This window comes from Euprymna scolopes, chromosome 2 (genome assembly GCF_053919585.1).
Source record: "Euprymna scolopes isolate OS-2025 chromosome 2, ASM5391958v1, whole genome shotgun sequence".
Classification (NCBI taxonomy): domain Eukaryota; kingdom Metazoa; phylum Mollusca; class Cephalopoda; order Sepiida; family Sepiolidae; genus Euprymna; species Euprymna scolopes.
The window spans coordinates 105,941,558-105,961,536 of NC_136483.1; the positions used below are offsets into that span (position 1 = coordinate 105,941,558).

Here is a 19,979-nt window from a genome sequence, read left to right on the forward strand (position 1 = left end):
GAATAAAAAAAGACAATTAAAAGAATCGTTTTTGCATCGGAAAATAGGCATCAATTTTTCCGATTCCGATATCTCCAAATCTTCCGATTCCCGATTCCGATTAATCGTCCCAACACTAATATATATATATATATATATATATATATATATATATATATATATATATATATATATATATATATAAAGAGTGCGATTAAAAAGAAACGAAACTAATAATATAAGATATTTCATGTTCGTATCATCTTTTACACTCATTAAAAAAACAATGAGATCCAGCAATGTGATTAATCCGAGGTCGCTATTTCCTTCGTGAATTCGAATCTCTCGTCGCCAAGTTGTTGTGGCCCGGATGGGTCACTGATGAAAAAACACGGATATGATTAGAAAGTTAAATATATATTGAAACAAAATAGAATATACAACAATAGTTATAGAATATACAACAACAGTCGTAGCACGTACCGCCAAGATGACATACTACGAAGTGCACAGACCAATATTTACCTCTTTCCCACAACGAGAGGATGTGACACTAGGTAGGAAGGTGGGAAAATAAGTCAATGCTCTAAGAGAATGGGCACTTCGGCCCTGCAAAAATATGTCTGTGTAACCCCGTCGGCATTCCCGGTGAGGGCGCATCAGGCAACAAGCGATTAACAAGACCTGGGAGGGTGGAATTCTCAGGGCTATGCAGAATATTTTTGTATCAATTCGACAGCAAAAACGTCATCGAAATGGCACAGTTTCTGATGGACTAATAGTTGAGGTTGCAACCTCGACTTATGTTTACTACGAAGGTAACAGGCTGCATCGAGAGTCGTACCTCTCGGTCTATTTCTACAGCTCGGAAGAGTTTATTTGTTGTGCATATGTGAGTCTCCGCAACACAAAGGTAAAAAAAAAAAAAAAAAAAATTCGACTTCATCGATTATGAAATGAATTGTTTCAAAATCAAATTATGTAGTCCTGTCAGTAAAATTTTAAATAAATAAATTTCAAAAAGTGACACTCGATTTTATTGATTTGATGAGGATAAAGGTTAACGAGATGGATGGGTTGTCAGTTGAATGATGAAGAATATTACGAGAGGATCGAGAATGATGAATGGGATAAAAAAAAAAATTAGTTCTTTTTTGTTGTGGTAGAAAAAGACGAGTTCTTACTGTAAATGTCTTATCAGGAGATTGGAGCTCAGTCGAGACCCTTCTACGAAAATAACGATAGAGTAGAGAAAACTAACAACTTTTTCTTCTATAAGACAAACACACAAACATGGAAAAGTTTTGTCTGGTAGTGGTGAAGGGAAATTTCTTTCTGTTTGCGTAGTCAAGGATATTTATAACTTTAAATACTTTAACTCAGAAATGGTGCATCAATGGAATTTTAATTTTAAAGAGATGACTAACAAAGAGATTTTGACCGTGCAGTCAGATATTCACACTCGCTTATTATTTTAACGTAAGGTTAAAAACTAGGTAGAGCGGGATTTTCCAATTAAAGTTCGAATAAGGCTATGTATGCCGGTAATGACGACACGGCAACAACATGCCAGTCTTAGATGCTGAAAGAGCAGAAGGAGATCTTTCACTTTCGACAAAACCAACGGAAAAAAAAAAATGTGTTTGAATGGCTGCTGCCCCCTCCCCCATTGTTCCTTTGAAATAAGGTTCACCTTGATCCAAATCTTCATTTTTCTTCATCATGTGACTAGAAATGACCCCTACAAATGCCGTCATTGCAAAAGGGAAGATTGGATGGGCACGGACATGTTGTTACATTTCTTTCAAAGAACGGTAAGTTTTTCGCAGCAAGCACTCGACTAGTTACAACAACTATCAACAATTTCCCTTATTCACTATCTGTGCTTAAATTTAAGCGAAAATTCCATGAGCAGAGTTTGTTTTTTTTCCTAGAGCTGCTCGTCTGTAGAATACAATACCACAGTACTGCTTCCCGGCTGACTATGACATGATCGTTTTAAAGTCCAACCGGTTCTTGAAGAGAAGTCCTCTAAAATAAATAATTATCAAATTTTAATTACGGTACCCATTAAATCTTATCCTTGAGTGGCCTCCAAGCCTTGATTAGCCGTGACTATATGAAGTAAAAAAAATAAATAAATAAAAACTACACGTCTGTGGAACACATTACCGTATGACTGCTTCTCAGTCACGCAGTAATGTGTTCCACAGTTTTATGTTTTTTTTTTTTTAATTTTTTATTTTTTTACTAATGCAACTTATTAAAGTCTAAAAGGCTCGAGGATAAAAGTCAATGAGTGACAGGTGGATAGCGAGGCGAAAGCGTGATGAATGATAATAATGATGGAAATTTTGACAGAATTTGGTTATTTAAGAGGACGGCTCAACAAGAACATTAGACTTTTCAAGTCTAATGCTAACAAATTCTTGTTGAGCCGTCCTCTTAAATAACTAAATTCTGTCAAACTTCCATTATTGTTATTATCATTCATCACGCTTTCGTCTTACTATCCACCTGTCACTCATTGACTCTTATCCTCGAGCCGTTTGGGCCTTGATAAGTTGAATTCGTATAAAAATTAAATAAAAAATACAACGATGTACTTTTTATGTAAAAGATGTTAACAACTTACTGGCTAATTTCGACATCACTTGTGAGGATTTCTTCCAGTTTGAAAGGTAGACTGAGGGGTATCTCTTTCTGGACCAGATCTGTAAGCCATTCATTGTAGACCAAGTCTGTACGATATTCCCAGCTAAAGGCTCCGACATAGCTAAGGAAACCGGCAGCAAGTAAGCAGTCCCCCAAGAGACGTAATCGTTTTTCTTTCAAGAGATCCAAATCTTTTAGCCACCTAAAGAAAGAAAGAAAGAAAATGGGTATATAAAGCCATGAACAAATTGCACAAGTTTATAAAAAATACTTTTTAGACCGGACACTCCCCTACCTTTTCACGAGATAATAAGTTCGACCTTCCCACCTTAACCAAATTTTTAAAAAAATGCAACTTTAAGCAATAAATATATAATGACATCTTTCTACTCAAACATGAGCTCTATTCAAAGGAAAATATAAAATTAAGGTCTAAATCTTTGAATAGTATTGATGTGATGCTGCTAGTCTCAGTCTTTTCTACAAATACTATTATGGCATGTGTTCCTAAGAATTGCCTGATCTATTCCCTGCTTCCTTTGTTCCAGCTCGTTTGACACGTTGGTCTAGCGGTCTCCATCAATTCATTGTTTTAATAATTCTATTGTAATACAACTTCCTATTTCAGTAGTTTCTTTCAAAGGACTGCAAGGTTGTGGAACCCTGTTCCTGCTCACTGTTTTTCTTTCTACCTACAGCATTAGGCTTTTCAAGACTAAAGTCAATAGATATCTTCTGTCCTTACAATAATCAGCTTTCGTTCTTGTTAACTCCTTACATCAAGTGGCTTCATGCCTTGTCTCGAGCGATTTCCATCAAAATACATATTTAATTTTTAATTTAATAACAGTTAGCCACACACACACACACACACACACACACACACACACACACACGCATAACACCCAACTTTATGTAATATAATTCAAGTTAAAACGACACACCAACCTAGCATATAAATAAATAAAAAGAATACTAGATACTATCAAAACACTAGTTTAAAAAAAAAAATACAAATGCACAATGGGGATTGAAGACCTCCCCACCCTCACCTTAGCTATGCTACAATATTAGCCTGATTTCTTTTACATTATAGTCCAAATTTAGTCCGTGGAATGTTTCTCTAAAATAAGTAAGAAATCCACCATTTTAGTACCTAAAACTGACTGAAATTTTCAGGAGGAAAGTTTATTCTTGAGAACTACTACACGATACCACAGGACTGCTTTCCAACTGACTACAACATAGTTTTTGAATTTTTATTTTTAGATGAAGATTGGTTATTTGTATTATTTGATTCTTTGGACTACTGTTCTCATCTTGAATGTCATTTTCAGAACGTTTCAGTCGATGTAGCCTCTGACCTTCTTCAGGTGTATGTTGTCGAACTTGGGAATGTTTTTGTCGAACTTAAGAATTTGGATGGAACAACAACTTCTTCATAGTGAGCCATGCTTTGTTGAATACGCCATACGAAGGTAACAGAGCATGTTAGCGACTCAGATTCTTTGTAAGCAACTCCAAATTCCACCTCCGGATGTAGCACTATGTGAGAAGTGTCTTTGCTAGTTTGGTCATGTAAAGCACAATAGTGGGTAGATAAATAGAACCTGCATCATGGAAGTTGATGGCTTGTTTAACTGTTATAGAAGGGGGTGGAGTTGCAAGTAGCAGAGGTGGTTCTGGAGAGGATAGTCAGCTGTCTGGCCTTGCAAAGATGATGTCAAAGGAAAATCAGTCAGATCCTAGGCCAAGGCAGCGATCCTGGATCCAGGTGTGCCTGGGAATGACGTCAAAGAAGTTGAAAATGGGGGATGCAGAATCCCTGGGGATAGATATCAGCAGGGACTGACTGAGATTTCAGACAATGCGTGGATGAATGTTTTGACGTCATCAGTTCCAATAAAATAGAGACAGCCAGACAACACGTAAGAGAAGCGGCAACTGTGGCAGAGGAAAGCAGACATATCTCTCTGACATTTTGCATACACAGCCTGCGACCTCTCCATGCTGTCAGTGTTGTCACTGGAAAATAAACATTGCATCTAATAATTCATTCCTGTTTCGTGTTATTTCAAAATGCAAGCGACTTTGTGTTTATGTTTGATTGTAGAGGCACACCTAATTATACAGATTTCGAACAACACTAACCCGACTAGCAATCTGGTAAGTCTTATGAATAGCACAACATGACATGTGCCGTCCATGCAAGACCTGGGCTAAAACTATCAAGTGGGAAAGTGGGACTTCAAAGCTTGGCAACTTTACAACGGGATTCCATGGATCAAGCTAAATGGCTAACAGACATCTGAGTAGCTGCCAAAAGGCAGGCCTATGCAAGCTATGGAAACCTGTTTACAACTGGATAGTCAGTCAGTCAATCATATCATCAAATGCATTGTATTTATTTATTTATTTATTTATTAAGCATTGTTTTGAGGCAAACAAAGTTCAACATTTATGGAATAGTGAAAATAGAGAATTTTTAGATGAGGCATCGGAAAGTTGAAGGATGCAAGAGATTCAAAACTTACCTTTCGTTTTCAGAGCTAAGACCTGATATAAGTTTGTCTGCTGCAACAAGTCGCCGTTCCATCAAATCAGCTTCGTCTTGCAACTCTTTACGTTCAAGCATTGCATGATCATAGTTTGTGCTCAATTCGGTTAGATTTTCTACAAGACTTGCAACTTCTTTCGTAATCCGCTCCAAATCCTTTTTAGCCTGTCTGAATGTGTTCTCTAATCTGTTCACCTGGCGTCAAAGATAAAAACAATTTCATTATTTTATGTTTCTAAAGTCTTGAGATGAGAATTGATAATTTAGATCATTTGGATTATTCAGACTACAGTTCTCATCTTGAGTGTTATTTGCACAACATTTCAGTCGATGTAACCTTCGACCTTTTTCAGATGTATTTTGTAGGAGTTGAGAATTTTTCTGTCAAACTTGAGAATCTGCACAGAATTTTGAATGGAACCCTTTAACTAATCCACCAAATATTTTATCCACTATGCCACGGATCCTGTGGACTAGTGGATAAAGTACTTGGAAAAATAAGTTGCTCTTCTTGAGGCTGAAGATTCTATCCTCAGTGTGGGTGATGCTAAAATACAGTTGCAAATTACTTAGGACCTCTACCCAGTCATGGCTGATATACCGAGAGCATGTTACCCACGTGGATTAAATTAAAAGTTCCATTCGAAATTCATGCAGATTCTCGAGCTCAACAGAAAGACTCCCGAGTTTGACAAGATATACCTGTAGGTCGAAGGTTACATCAACCAAAACATTGTGCGAATAACACTCAAAATGAGAACAGTACTCTGAATAATCCAAATTTCATTCTGCAATATATAACAGTAAATAAATCCTCCACTTTTTTGTTTTAATCTTCCTATCACTTTGTTTTTCCTGGGGATGGGGCATTCTACCGGATGCCAAACATTCTCCTATTAGTTTAGTTACTCCAACCGAGAGATCTTTTTAAGATTCTAACCGTCCCTTTAAGTGCTATTGTTTGTATTTCTTTTGCACTTGATTCACCGGGTATATTCGCAGGATAGTTTTTTGAAATTCTTTTTCATCAGCCTGGTTGCTCCTATAATGACTGGTATGATCGATACCTTCTTAAGATTTCAGTTTCTTTTCATATCGTATATAAGTCCTTGGTATTTTGTTATTTTCTCCCTCTCTGCTCTGTTAAGGTCAGAAAGAGCAATGTGTATTTATTGATCGTTTACAGGTATTCTTACTGTTGGTGCCACCAAGTTCACGTCTTCTCTAGAGAAGAAGCCAGCATATGCTGTTGTCACCTAACACTTTTCAAGTACTCTCACAAAAATGTTCTCCAAAGAACTTTCCACATTTGTACTCCTTCAACATATATACATCAGATCAACCAGACTAACAACAAAATCCCACTCTTCACTGTAGAAGTACGTAGATGCCGAAATATTTTCTACTGTAATAGCTTCTTTCCTTAAACCACTTGCTTTTTGGATTCATTCGCTATTATCTGTTTTCTCAACTGTACTAACATGCAGAAATTTAAATGTAATATGAATAGATACCTTACTGCACAACTCCCCTATTAAGATTCCTCTTGTGGATCTGACCCTTAATTACAGTAGCACCTTGTACCTCAGTGGCAATATGTCTTATTTGGAGAGAATAATAATAATACAAATTTTTTTAGAGAAGGGTGACCCAGCCCTTCACATCAGCAGCAACATATACTGCTTCTTAGTGGCTCGGGATCTTTAGTTTTCTCTTTGTTGTGCCAAGCAAAACAACCTCTTGCTAGGTAATTAATTTCGTCATGCTCAAAAGATTTTATTTCGGCATTCTTTGTTTGGTTTTCTTTTGGCATGTACTAGTCGTACAGTTGTTATGGTCAGTACATGTCTGGGTGGGTGATCTTTTAATATAACTTTTACTTGAGCCTTGATTCAATAAAAAGCTCACAGGAGTTATCAGACATGGTCAGACAACCCATGAACGAAGGCAGCTTTAAGGCGTCACTCCATCATACCATCACATAGAAATCTTCTGTAGATCCGCCAAGAAAATATCTACAGTTTCATTTCAACATAGAAAATCTGCTGACCATTATTAAAAAGATGATAATAATGTGGTACTGCCATGTCAGAGGTTCTCACGGAGACCATCTTGCAAGATAGGAAGAAGAAGGTTGATTGATTGATTGATTGATTGGTTTTACGGCATATCAACCTATGTGGTCATTTAATGCCGGAGTCCTTTTTTTTTTTTTTTAACTTTTTTTATTGGGAGGGGGGGGATGACTTTTTCAGCCTTTCCTCCCCTTTTTTTATAAAATTGAACTAAAAAATTAAATGTTGTATTTATACATGGATGTGTATATTTGGGTGACTTTAAATTTCCTTAAATTTTCTTATATAAATTTACTTTCCTTAGGTATGCTAGAATATTTGCTGAGTTGACCTTTTCAAAAAGGTCTTCCATATTGCTTTCTGTATAATATAATTTTCTAGTTGGGGCAAGGTCATCACACCCAACTAGGATATGTTTTACTGTGAGTGTCTCCTGGCATGGGATGAACTCTGGCGCCGATTCTCCATTTAGTATATAAGAATGAGTAAAGTTGGTGTGCCCTATGCGCAGCCGAGTCAGTATCACATCTTCTCGGCGTGATCTCTTGATGTCCGGACATCGTTCCTTAAGTTCAGATTTGATTGAGTATAATTTGTTGCCCTCTTGCTGACTCCACCGCAGTTGCCATTTTTCCTGTATGTATGCTTTTATCTGGGGTCTAAGATCAGTATGTGGAATCTTAAAATTGTCAGTTGGAAGGTGAGGAGATCTTTTTGCAGCTGTATCTGCCCTGTCATTGCCTTTGATCCCCACATGGCTGGGGATCCAGACAAGAATAATGTTTTTAGTAGTTGAAAGGATATTGATTTTTTCTATTAATTTTGTTGTTAGTGGATTTTCTTGTTTTTGATTTTGTATAGATAATAGGACTGATAGAGAATCTGTGAGAATGATGAAGTTTTTGGTGGTTTCCTCTGAGATTATGTTGAGTGCTAGATCGATAGCTATAGTCTCTGCAGTGAATATAGATGCTTCATTTCGAAGATTTCTCTTCATTGTGGTTTTATGGTACGTTGCTGCACATCCAGTGTGATTGTTGCTTTTAGACCCGTCTGTGTAGATAAAGGTGTAGTCTGAATATTGTAATTTTAAATGTTGAAGTTCGTCGTGGTATTCAATAGGGTTTGTGGTAGATTTGGACTTTTTGTTTAGGTTGAGTTTTATTTCAACTTGTTTCATGGTCCATGGGGGTGTTTTAGGCAGTATGAAGTTGTGAATGCTGGAGATTGGAATTTTCGATTCTTCAATGCTTTCCTTCATTCGGAGCCTGAACGTTTTGATAGTTTTTCTTCTCATGTTAAAGAGTTCTTCATATTTAGGATAGAAGGTACATTGGTATGCAGGGTTGTTTGGGCAAGACTTCAGTTTCAGTAAATATTGAAGGGCTAACTTTTCTCGCCTTAGATCTAGTGGGGGTTCGTGTGCTTCCGTGTATAGACTGTTCACGGGGGAAGTTCTGTATGCTCCTAGGGCCAATCTTAGGCCAGTATGGTGAATAGGGTCTAGGCTTTTTATATATGATGTTCGGGTTGATCCATATATGAAACAACCGTAGTCTAGCTTTGAGCGGACTAGTGCTCTGTAAAGTTTAAGGAGTGTTTCCCTGTCTGCACCCCAATCGGTATGTGCTACCACTCTCAAAAGATTTACAGCTTTGTTACATTTTTTTTTCAGGTAGTTTATGTGTGGGATGAATGTTAACTTTTTGTCAAATAAAATCCCTAAGAATTTGTACTGGTCAGTAACTGGTATGGGCATTCCTTCCATGGTTAGGACAGGATCATTATGCATGTTCTTTAGTTTGCAGAAATGCATGCATTTCGTTTTTCTTTTGGAGAATCTAAATCCATTCTCTTCCGTCCATCGCATTACTTTGTTTAAGCACAATTGAAGCTTCCTTTCTATTATAGATATATATTTAGATCTACAGCATATTAGGAAGTCATCCACATATAGGGAGCAATCTACCCCAGGGTTAAGGTTTTTTACAATATTGTAAATTCGGATACTGAACAGGGTCACTGACAGTATACTCCCTTGAGGTACTCCATTCTCTTGTTCTTTCAAGTCCGAGAGACGGTTCAGAATAAAGGTTGGCACAAATTTTCTCAAGGCAGCTCGTCGAGCTCTGATGACTTTTCTGCATTCTTTTGTGAACCAAGGTTTGTTGTGATTGTTGGTTTTGGTTGTTTTCGGTATGGTATTATTTGCTATGTTTGTGAGTGTTTTAATGAAGTAGTTCAAATGGTCATCTTCATCATTCTTTTCGATAATTAATTGGTTTTTGCACTGTTCCTGGAAGTCTTCCCAATCCGCTTTATGTAGGTTCCATTTGGGTGTTTTTTGTTCAGTGCTAGTACTTAGACTTTCCAGGATGATTGGGAAATGATCACTCCCACAGGTGTCATTGTGTACTTTCCAGTCATAGTCCATATATATGGAAGGATCACATAAGGTAAGGTCAATGGCGGTGAAAGTACCTGTTGCTGGGTACATATAGGTGTAGTTTTGATTATTAAGGAGGCATAGATTATTTTTATTTATTATGTTTTCTATTTCTTTTCCTTTTTTATTTGTTTCTTTACTTCCCCATATAACATTGTGACTGTTGAGATCTCCTAGTAGAAAAAAAGGTTTAGGGAGTTGTTTTATTAATTGAGTTATCTCAGTTTCGTTGATTGTATCTTTTGGAGGGATGTATATTGAGCAAAGTGTTATAGTTCTATGTAGAATCACTGAAACTGCAATTGCTTGCAAGTTTGTGTTTATATTTATTTGTCTGTGAGGGACTTCATTCTTCACAAGTATTGATGTGCCTCCAGAAGCTCTGTCCGTATCTTTATTTATGTAGTTGTAAGATGTGTAGTGTTTTATGTTGATGGTATTATTTTCTTTCAGAAAGGTCTCCTGTAGACAGACAAGTGCTGGGCTCATATTTGTTATTAATAATGTGAGTTCATTTTGGTTTGCTTTTATCCCTCTGATATTCCATTGTAATATTTTGTTCATCATTTGGAATTGTGTTCAACTTCCATCATCTCCAATCCCTCAAATCTATTTTCTGTCGGAGTCCCTGTTCGAGATATAGATCGGGATCTTTCTTTTCCTGTTTTTGTTTGTTTTTTTTTTGTCTGGGGGGATTTTTGATTCTTTTCTGGCTTGTGATGTGTTTGATGGTTGTTCGGTTGTTTTTGTAGAAATGGTTTGTGGTTTTGTTTCTTTTTGTGGTTCAGTAGTGTCTTTACTTAATATTATCCTTGGATTGGTTGCAGACATTGTACTATTCATTTTCCTCATTTCTTCTAATAGTTCTTTCATTTCCTTTATTAGTTTGCTTAGGACATCAATTTTCTTGTCAATTGTATCCGTTACATGTATATGACCATTTTGATTGTTGATTGGATTAGTTTTTTTTGTTGCATCTGCATATGTTTTAGTTTCGATGATTTTCCTGGCCTCTGGGTAGGATATATTCTTTATATGTTTTAGTTTGGTCACTTCTTTTTCTCTTTTCCATATTTCGCAATATCTAGAGCCAGCGCCATGGTTTCCCAGGCAGTTGGCACACTTGAAATCTTTTCTGCAGTCAATGTGTGGGCCACTTTCTCCACATCTTCCACACACTGGTAATCGTGTGCACCGATCTTGATGGTGTCCAAACTTCTGGCACTTGAAGCATTGGAGGGGGTTTGGAATATAAATTTCTACATTTATTTTCATATATCCGACTTTCACTTCTTTGGGTATGGTGAGGGAATCGAAAGTTAGTATATATGTATTGGTATCGATTTTCTCACCGTTTTTTTTAATTTGAACTCTGCGAACATCTAACACATTCTGTTTCTGTAAGTTTGTCCGGATTTCCTCCAAGGGACAGAGTGCAAGTTCGTGGCTTTTCACTACTCCTTTGCAGGTATTTAGGGTTGGATGTCTGTAGCATTTGACTTTGATGTTTTCAAATAATTTTAGTTTCAATATTTCTTTAGTTTGTTCTTCGTTATGGGTTTCTATTAGTAGGCTGCTGTTAAATTGTTTTTTAATAGACTTTGGTTTTAGAGTTTTAAGATTTTTTTCAATTTTAAAAGGTGATAGTTTGCTCAAAGGAGTTTCCTCCATTGATTCTATTACTACGAATGTTGAGTTCCTTGGTTTTATCGTCTCTTCGTCAGAGCTACTGATGTCAGAGACATCAGAGTGGGTTCTCTTTGGGTGGTTGGGTGGTTTTTGGGAGGAATAAGCCATATATTTTGTTTTCTTTTTTCGTCATCTTTGTTCCCCACCCACCTCGGAGTCCTATTTGGGAAGAGCCTGGGGGGAAACCCATTCGCCCAGCCTCTACAGGGATACAATGATGATATAACCGACTTTGGTGGTATCATAATGATTATCTGTTCTCTCTTGATATTGCTATGGGATCTGTAGCAATCCTGAGGGGTTTACAGCCTCGTCATCGATATTCACACCTAATCGATTGACCCTCAGCCACCGCTTTCCATCATATATTAGGGAGTAGGGTTATTTGTGGGAGAGGGGGATGTGTTGTATTAGTAGTGAGTTTTTGGAATGGGCAATATATGGTGGAGCTTGGCGTGACTGGCCGATTGGTCGGATCGGGCCTCTCCGACCGCCCGTCTAATCGAAGTAAGGGCCAAAGTAATGTGTTGCGGTGCCTAAACTTCTATGTATCCTGGTTTAGGTTCGCTCAATCACCAGGATCACGTCCTAAGACTTTACGGGTAGCAACCCACGGCTAACTGGTTGCCCCATTGAGGGATTTTTACCCTCTGCAGGGGGGCAGTCGGTTTGTTCTCATGCCCTACCGACAGGGCAAAAAAATAAATAAATAAATAGATAATTTAATAGAATATATTTGTTTTCTTTTTCTTTCTTTTTTTGTTGTTTCTTTTCCTTTTTAAAATCTATTTCTATTTAACCCATAGTTGGGACCCTAACAGGTACTACCACTCCGGGTCAGGGTGGACCTGGGAGCAATGGCAATTAAGAGGTGGCTCCACACTCCCCAAGCCCGTAAGCTGGACCTCACCATCGGATGTAGTTTAAGGTCATATCCAGGACCGGGAGTAAGGTAGGAAAAAATAAAATAAAAAGGGGGGGGGAATAGGCTGTTGTTTTTGTTTTTGGTTTTGCAGAACATAATTAAGTTTTACAAAAAAGATCAGAAAACAAAAAAAAACGTCAATGTAGGTGCATTTCGTCTCAGGAAGCCACAGGGCAGCCTGATCTGGTAGCACCAGGGAAGAAGAAGGAGCAAACAAGAAAAGAGGTGGGATGACAACATCCAAGAGTGGACACGGCTAGCACCGAGTAGCATACTCAGGAAGGTAGAAGATCAAGAGAGAGAAATCTGATTGCCAGGTCATCTTTGGCAACACAGTGGTCATCCAACCCACGTGACAAATGAGAGATGAGAGAGACCACAAAAGCACCGCCTGTCAGACACATGGGGATTATACATTTCGTTTTCCTAACCGAGCACAGCTCACACACAAGCTCAACTTTTTCAATTATGGATCAGCTTCATAACAATTCTTCCTGCCGTTATGATGCTGTGATATTTTGTAGTGAGAAAGCTTTAATAAAATACTGATCGTGTCCTGATTTCTGGATTTTTACTTTATGGCACCTAAGTGAAATATGTATTTGTCGTCCAATGACCAAAATCTAAACGTCTCCTAGCAACATCACCTCAAAAAAAAATAAATAAATAAAATAAAATAAAATAAATAAATAAAAATAAAAAGTACCTGTTATCGCTAAATCTCTTTCAACCGAATGAGTTGAACGCTAGAGACATTCTGAAAAAAAAAATGTTTTTTGTTTTTTTTGAATAGACAAATCATCCAGCTGTGATGGAGCTGCAAATGACAGATCTTTTGTAATCTTTCATTTTCTTTTCTTCTTCCAGGATGAAAGTTTCTTTCCTCCCGTTTGTGGCACATAATACTGCGTGGTTGCTTCCCAGCTGACCACAACATTGTCGTTTCCAAGTTCAATGTGAACACATTTTTGTTGAGCAATCCTCTTAAATAATCGAATTCTGCCAAACTTCCACCATCATTAACAATCATTACGGTTTTGCCTCACCTGACACTAATTAAACCTTATCCTCAAGGTCTTGGTAAGTGCAGACTCTTAGAAAACAAAAAGGTTCACGGTTCGAATCAGCCTGACTTGCATCTCACTTTTTTGTTTGAAGATTTGAAGTTTTTACGTACAGCACAGATAATTCTTTGTCATATACTTCGAGGGTGAGGATCTGCTTTTCCCATAACATATATATATATATATATATATATATATATATATATATATATCCATCCTGTCACACAAAGTTAATGAGTAAAAAACTGCCTCATGAAGAAGGGAAGTCAAACGACCTCCTCTGCTTTCACTGTATTTTTTGTGTTTTTTTTTTTTTTTTTTTTTTTGCTTACTGTACAGATCTGTACGTTTTTTTCTTTTCATTTCAAGCCCAACCGTTGACCATGTATGCAATAGATAAAGGTGTTAAGTACAATCATTTCAAAGTGACGGATTCAATATTCATCAAGGGCGATATTAAGGATATAGCGAAAATGAACACTTCGACCTAGCCATGGATGACAGAACGAAAACAATTTGCCTTCGTGGATCTAGTGAGGAGTTCAGTTTAAAATTCTGGATCGATTTCAGTTTAACAAAAAAATTCATGAATTCGACACGATGCGCCTGAAGAATGGCCCCATTAGTCAAAACATTGTGAAAATAACATTCAAGATGAGAATAGTAGCCCAAATAATACAAAAAGACATTTATTTCATACAACTATAGAAACAGTGCATACTAGCATTTTACTTTGCTCGTTCAAATTAACTTAACAAATTGCATATATATATTAGCAGGGAGATCTGACGTTGCCCAAGATTAAATGATTAAATACCACATTTCCAATACTTTTATTGCCATCAAAATCGGTGAAATCGTCCATTTGTCAATCAAATTGATTGATTGCCTGCTCTAGTTGGGAATCCACCGTAGTGCACTGGGAGGAAGTTCACATGCCTCCACACGTGATTTAGTCCATAATAAATTGTAGTCTACATTGCACTGTAGAGAACCCACTGTTGATTATATAAAATAATCTTTACATAATAGCTTGACTTACAGTTTAAAATGCAAAAGTCAAGTATCATTGTTCGATTGTGCTCTAAACAGAAACATTCATTTTGAACGCGCCCTTGTCTTTTCAAAATATGTACTGTTGATTTTATATGCCGGACTCTCTTGCTTGTGCAGTGGTATAACTTCTTAAATGCACTTGGGATGTTAGACTATATAAAATGTTAACTTTGGTCAAAATAAGACTGTTCTTTTTTTTATAGGATTTTGTTGATTATCGATTTGCGATATTTATCTGAGGCATTCCGATACAAAACCTAACAGACACAGAAAACACATTTTTGTGAAATTTCATAAAAATCGGCCCAACCGTGTTGGAGTCCTTAGGAAACTCTCTCTCTCTCACGTGCACACACACACACACACACACATACAAAGTTCTTTTTATGTATTGGTAGAGATAAAGATTATAAATCTATCATATAAAAATATATAATTGATCTTTGAATTATCATACCATATTAAGTTTAACATCCGCTTTAAATGAATAAACTTCCAAACTAACCTATTATCTCTAGTAGATCTTTATTCCTCCCTCTTTCTCTCAAGTCCACCTTTATCCCTTCCTTCCATGTTTTCCATGGCCTTCCCCTTTGAACAGAACCTGTTACCTCAACTACAAACCAAAGAACTTCAGCCATCATTTCTGTCAACGTAACCATACCATCAAAGTCTCCTGTCCAACACACATCTCCCTATACTCTACAGATTTAATCTTTGTTCAGGGTCATCCGAACTAACCCAGTCTTCAATATTCACAGTACACATCCATTGTATCATTTTCAGAACATTTCTCTCTATGTATCGCATGTCCTCGACCCTCACTGGCCAGATTTCACCTTCATACATAATCACATTGTGTACACGGCTTTGGTACGTTTCAGCGTCACCGTTTTGGCTTAGTCAATTCGGCATTGCCATTTCAGTTTGCCTGGTCGTTGTAGTCAAAGTTTTTTTTTTTACTTTTTAAAATTTAATTCAGTAAATGAAGATATATTTTTTCTTTTGGTTGAGTCGAATCGGCGAAGCTGAAACAGCCACGCCGAAAACGTCCCATTTCCTGCGTACACATGCCTAACCTATTTTTCCCTTGGTAACGCTCTGCTAGTTGGTAATGGCAGAAATTCCCTGACTTTAGTCCATCTTCTGCAATATTATTAGATGCAAATCAGTATAGAAAGAGTGAACTCCTTACCTTTTCTTTTTTGGGTCGTATCTCCCGGGCAACATCGCAATAATCCATAACGGCATCAACAAATTTGAGCAATCCTGCACCGGCTTTGCTGATCGACTTCATTTCTTCAACTGAAATGTCCATCATCTTCAGACGGGCTGCAAGTCAGAGCAGGAGATTAATTGAAGCAATCATATCTAATTCGGTGGGTGGGGGGGGGGGAAATATCATTGAATAGATCAAGGGTGCTCAAACGTTTATGCCTCCATATCAAACTCTCTCCAAAAGAAAAGTCTTTTCTCGCTTGAGAGCAAATCGGTATTACATTGGGTAGGTTAAAAAGTTGTTTGTTTTTTTTTTTAAAGCCAGCAGCTTAGAAACTAGCCGCCGCTCGACAGACGTCCAATGTCAACGAAATCCTCATCTCAAAAGAATGAGCTCACCAGAAAACGGAAGTCACATGACAAATGACGTCACTGACGGTGACTGGTGGGCAACTCATGCTCAGCTCCAAACCTCTCATATTATTCAACATCTGTTATACTTGTGACTTTTTTCCTGCTTAATAAATATCTATATATAAAAAATAATTGTGACTGTTTATGTGAAATATTTTGGATTTAAAGATGAACCTGGATTCAACTAAAATGACATTGCAACAATAGTATTGTTCATTTTTTATGGACAACACATGAAGCCACTTAATGTAAGCAACTAAAATATACTACTTCATGGTAAAAAAAAAAAACAGCCAACGATAAATTGGATAGATTCCGACTTAGAAAACAGCAATTCTTTTCCCTATATCAGAAACATCGTTCAAAGAATGTGAGGACTAGAGGACAGTAGAGTAAACCCAAAGTCCACCTCCATATTCTCCTTAACTGGCAATCCCATTAACCCTGATCCGTGAGTAATTTTTGGCTTTGCTAAGTGGTGACTCGTCTATTACAAAAAAATATCACCTGTCCGTTTAAATGTATGTATGTATGTATGTTTGTATGTCTGCCTAAAACTTTCGACAGTGGCGATGGATTTTCAAGAGATCGGTATCGTTTTGAAGCTCAACCCTTCGGACGATAAATATCGAAACATTGGTTAAAATCATTAATTCCTTTACCTTCAACTGGGCACTTTTCTACAAGGAGGGGTCCATTTCGTCGCTGACATTTTTGCAAGTCATTCAAACCTCACGAAAAGACGTTATTTCGACCGCCTGTGACGTCACAATCGTGGTGGGCGCATCGATAAGACCGTTTTTTTTTTACCTTCTTTTCCTCTGCCGCGTTACAGGTTTCAGCCTGCTTACTATTATTTTTTTTTTTTTCTTTCTTGCAATTTTCCTTCTTTTTTGTTTTTTAGCTTTTGCAATTTCCCTTCTTTTTTGTTTTTGCTCTACCAACACCCGTACACACACCTCCACTTTATTTTCTGCCTTCGCGTCACGGGTTCGAGACTGCCTGTCTACTACAATCTTGTTTTTTTTTTAGTTTTTGCTCAACACACATCTCCAAACACCCGGGCAACGCCGGGCACCCAAGCTAGTTAGTATATAAAATAAGGTATGCTGAAAAATGTATGGAAAGAAAAGAATTGAACAGAAATAAATCGAGTTACCTTTGACCTGTTTCTGTTGTGCTGCTGTGATTGCATCGACATCCATTTCTGTTAATTGACGCAGGAAATTTGCCTCCGACATCATGCCTCGTGCGGACTTCCAACTGATCTCTTTTAGCCCTTTTACAATCACTATGCACTCGCAGATGTCTTGCACAGCTTTCGGAGGTTTAGCAAATGACCTGCAGAGATTACAAGGTTGGAATCGATTTTATTGTTTACTTGTTTGGTTTTACAGCATATCAATCTTTTTTTGGATTATATAATGCTGAATCCAGCAATTTTGGTAAAAGATTTTATGCTTCAACTTCTTTATATTTTCAAATATTTATTTATGTTATTTGGTTTGATTGTTTTGTAGAGGAAACTTGTTTGTTTGTTTGTTTGTTTGTTTGTTTTGTTTTTGAATTTGCAGAAGATGATTAAGTTTTGCAAAATGAAAAAAAACAAAAAAATCAACAAAAAAACAATAACATCAACGTTTGGTGCATTTTAGGTCAGGAAGCCAGTATCTTCAGACAGCCTGATCTGGTAGCACCCGATTGTAATTGTCATAAATGGATAAGTACGTTCAATATAGGCTTCCTTGCAAGGAGATACTTTTAATAGACACAAAAACTGAAAGAAAATTTTTCTTTATTTTTTTATGGAAAAAATTTAGAGAGCTTCTCCCAATCCTAATTCGCGGATGTATCTCGTTACACAACAGAGGCTATGTTTACAACACCTGTGTCAAAAATGTTCTCGCGTATGCCAGCAAGACTTGGCCTGTTACAGTTGAAGACAGTACCGGACTAACTCGCAGCGATCATAGAATGATTCAATAGATATTCTTCCTCGAAGCTTACTGATAGAACCCCTCTCAATGACCTGAGATCCAGGCTTGACCTCAATTCAATAGATAACACTGGAATAGACTGAAATGGTTTGGCAGCTAAGAAGAATCGTTAGCTTTGATGTCACTGGAGCCTGTTCAGAAGAGGTAGGGTGATAACATCAAGCAGAAGCTGGAACATCATAGGTAAACAGAAGCATTGGCAATGGATCGAATCAAGTGAAGAGACGCCATTTGACCAAGTTGACGACCCAAACGTCTAACCCTCGATCTCGGCGAACAAGTGACGATAAACGTGCAGCAATAGTAGTAATAGTTTATTATCAACTATTAAGATTAAGCCTCATCTTCTTTGCTTATAAAAATTTAATTTGCATACATGATTATTTCTTCCTTTCTTTATTATCAGTTATTATTAAGATTAAGCCTTTTTTTTACTAAAAAAAAAAATGAATTTTCATGCATGATTCTTGTGAAGCAAGCTGGACACATATAGGTTCATTTATATTATATAGAATAATTAAAATTTTCAAAATTATCAGAATTGTTGCACAGGGTAAAAAAACACACAAAAAATACTTGTGGAATTGTTAATAAAATCCACAATCCAATCATATTTGATATTATAAAACTCAGATCAGCTTGCTTGCATGGGCATTTAAACCGTCCATCCGGTTTGTGATTTCTTGTTTAAAAAAATTCGTCTGCTTACCTATTTCATAGCCGCCCTGTCTTAAGTCCGATATTAAAAACCACTGCTGCTATCAAAGCATACACAAAGTCAACAATATTTTTTGTTTTAACTTATTTTAACGTGTTACAAATAAATATAATTTGAAATGTAATTTTACCCAATTGAGTAAAAAAACTGATTTAAATATAAATATACAATATATAACTATAATCATATTTCTAACCATATTTACTGCTTTTAGTATTTATTTTCTTTCATGCCTTACTTAAAAATATTTTCTTTTCAAGGAAGAGGGAGGTAGAAACTTGGTTTTAGTATTGCTTTTAGTAGGGCGTCCTTAATTTTAATTAGTGCTTGTAGTAGTGCTCTGGAGGCTTCCTGAGTTTTATTTTTTTTTTTTTACTCATCACTTAAAAAAAATGTTTTCTCAAGACAATAAAAAGACAATATGATCTCAAAATCACTTTTTATTTTGAACATTTTTCATCTTACCCTTTAAGGGCTAACTAGTATCTGATACAAATAAACTTCAGTCTATGCCTAACTTGTACAAAAGTTTAAGTCATGAATGTCCACAAAATTTTATTTTATTGGTATGACATACAAGATTATCAATAACTTTGACATTCTTCTTGACACTGTCCCGACTTTTTACTCTTTCTCTGTCTGTCTGTCTATCTGTCTGTCTCTATCTATCTATCTATCTATCTATCTATCTATCTTTCTCTCTATATATATACGTAGGTAAATATACACTTCAGGTGTGTAAATTATTTGACATACATAAAACCAATAAAAGCTATTTTTTTTTTCATAAAAGACATTATTAGACTCAAAGACTTAAATAAAACCATAAAAAAAATTTTTATTATTATTTTTCATAACATTTTAACGCTGTTTTTTTTTGTTTCTTGTTTTTGTTTTTTGTTTTTTATAAAAAAAAAACATTATCAGACCCAAAGACCATAAACATTTTTATTTTTATTATTTTTGCATAACGTTTTTATTAGGCTCAATGGACAACACTAAAACGTTACATGCAATGGCGACCATGTTTTCTTTTTATTTCAAATTGGTTCAAATTAAAAAAAAAAAAAAAAAAAACATGACCGCCATTGCATGTAATATTTTACTGTTGTCCATTGGGTCTAATAAAAATGTTATGCAAAAATAATAGAAATAAAAATTTTTATGGTCTTTGGGTCTGATAATG

At 36.4% G+C, this 19,979-nt stretch overlaps 1 protein-coding gene across 1 annotated transcript in view; it reads right to left on the reverse strand.

The window, feature by feature from the left end:
- LOC145293997 (dynein axonemal heavy chain 10-like) overlaps positions 1-19,979 on the reverse strand; it is a 345,710-nt gene that overhangs the window by 118,148 nt on the left and 207,583 nt on the right. The window contains exons 53-56 of the mRNA XM_080140914.1: positions 17,238-17,419; positions 15,642-15,778; positions 5,169-5,386; positions 2,615-2,836 (exon numbers count right to left, since the gene is read on the reverse strand). Coding sequence (XP_079997040.1) covers positions 2,615-2,836; positions 5,169-5,386; positions 15,642-15,778; positions 17,238-17,419 — 759 coding nt within the window. The remainder of the gene's footprint in view (positions 1-2,614; positions 2,837-5,168; positions 5,387-15,641; positions 15,779-17,237; positions 17,420-19,979) is intronic.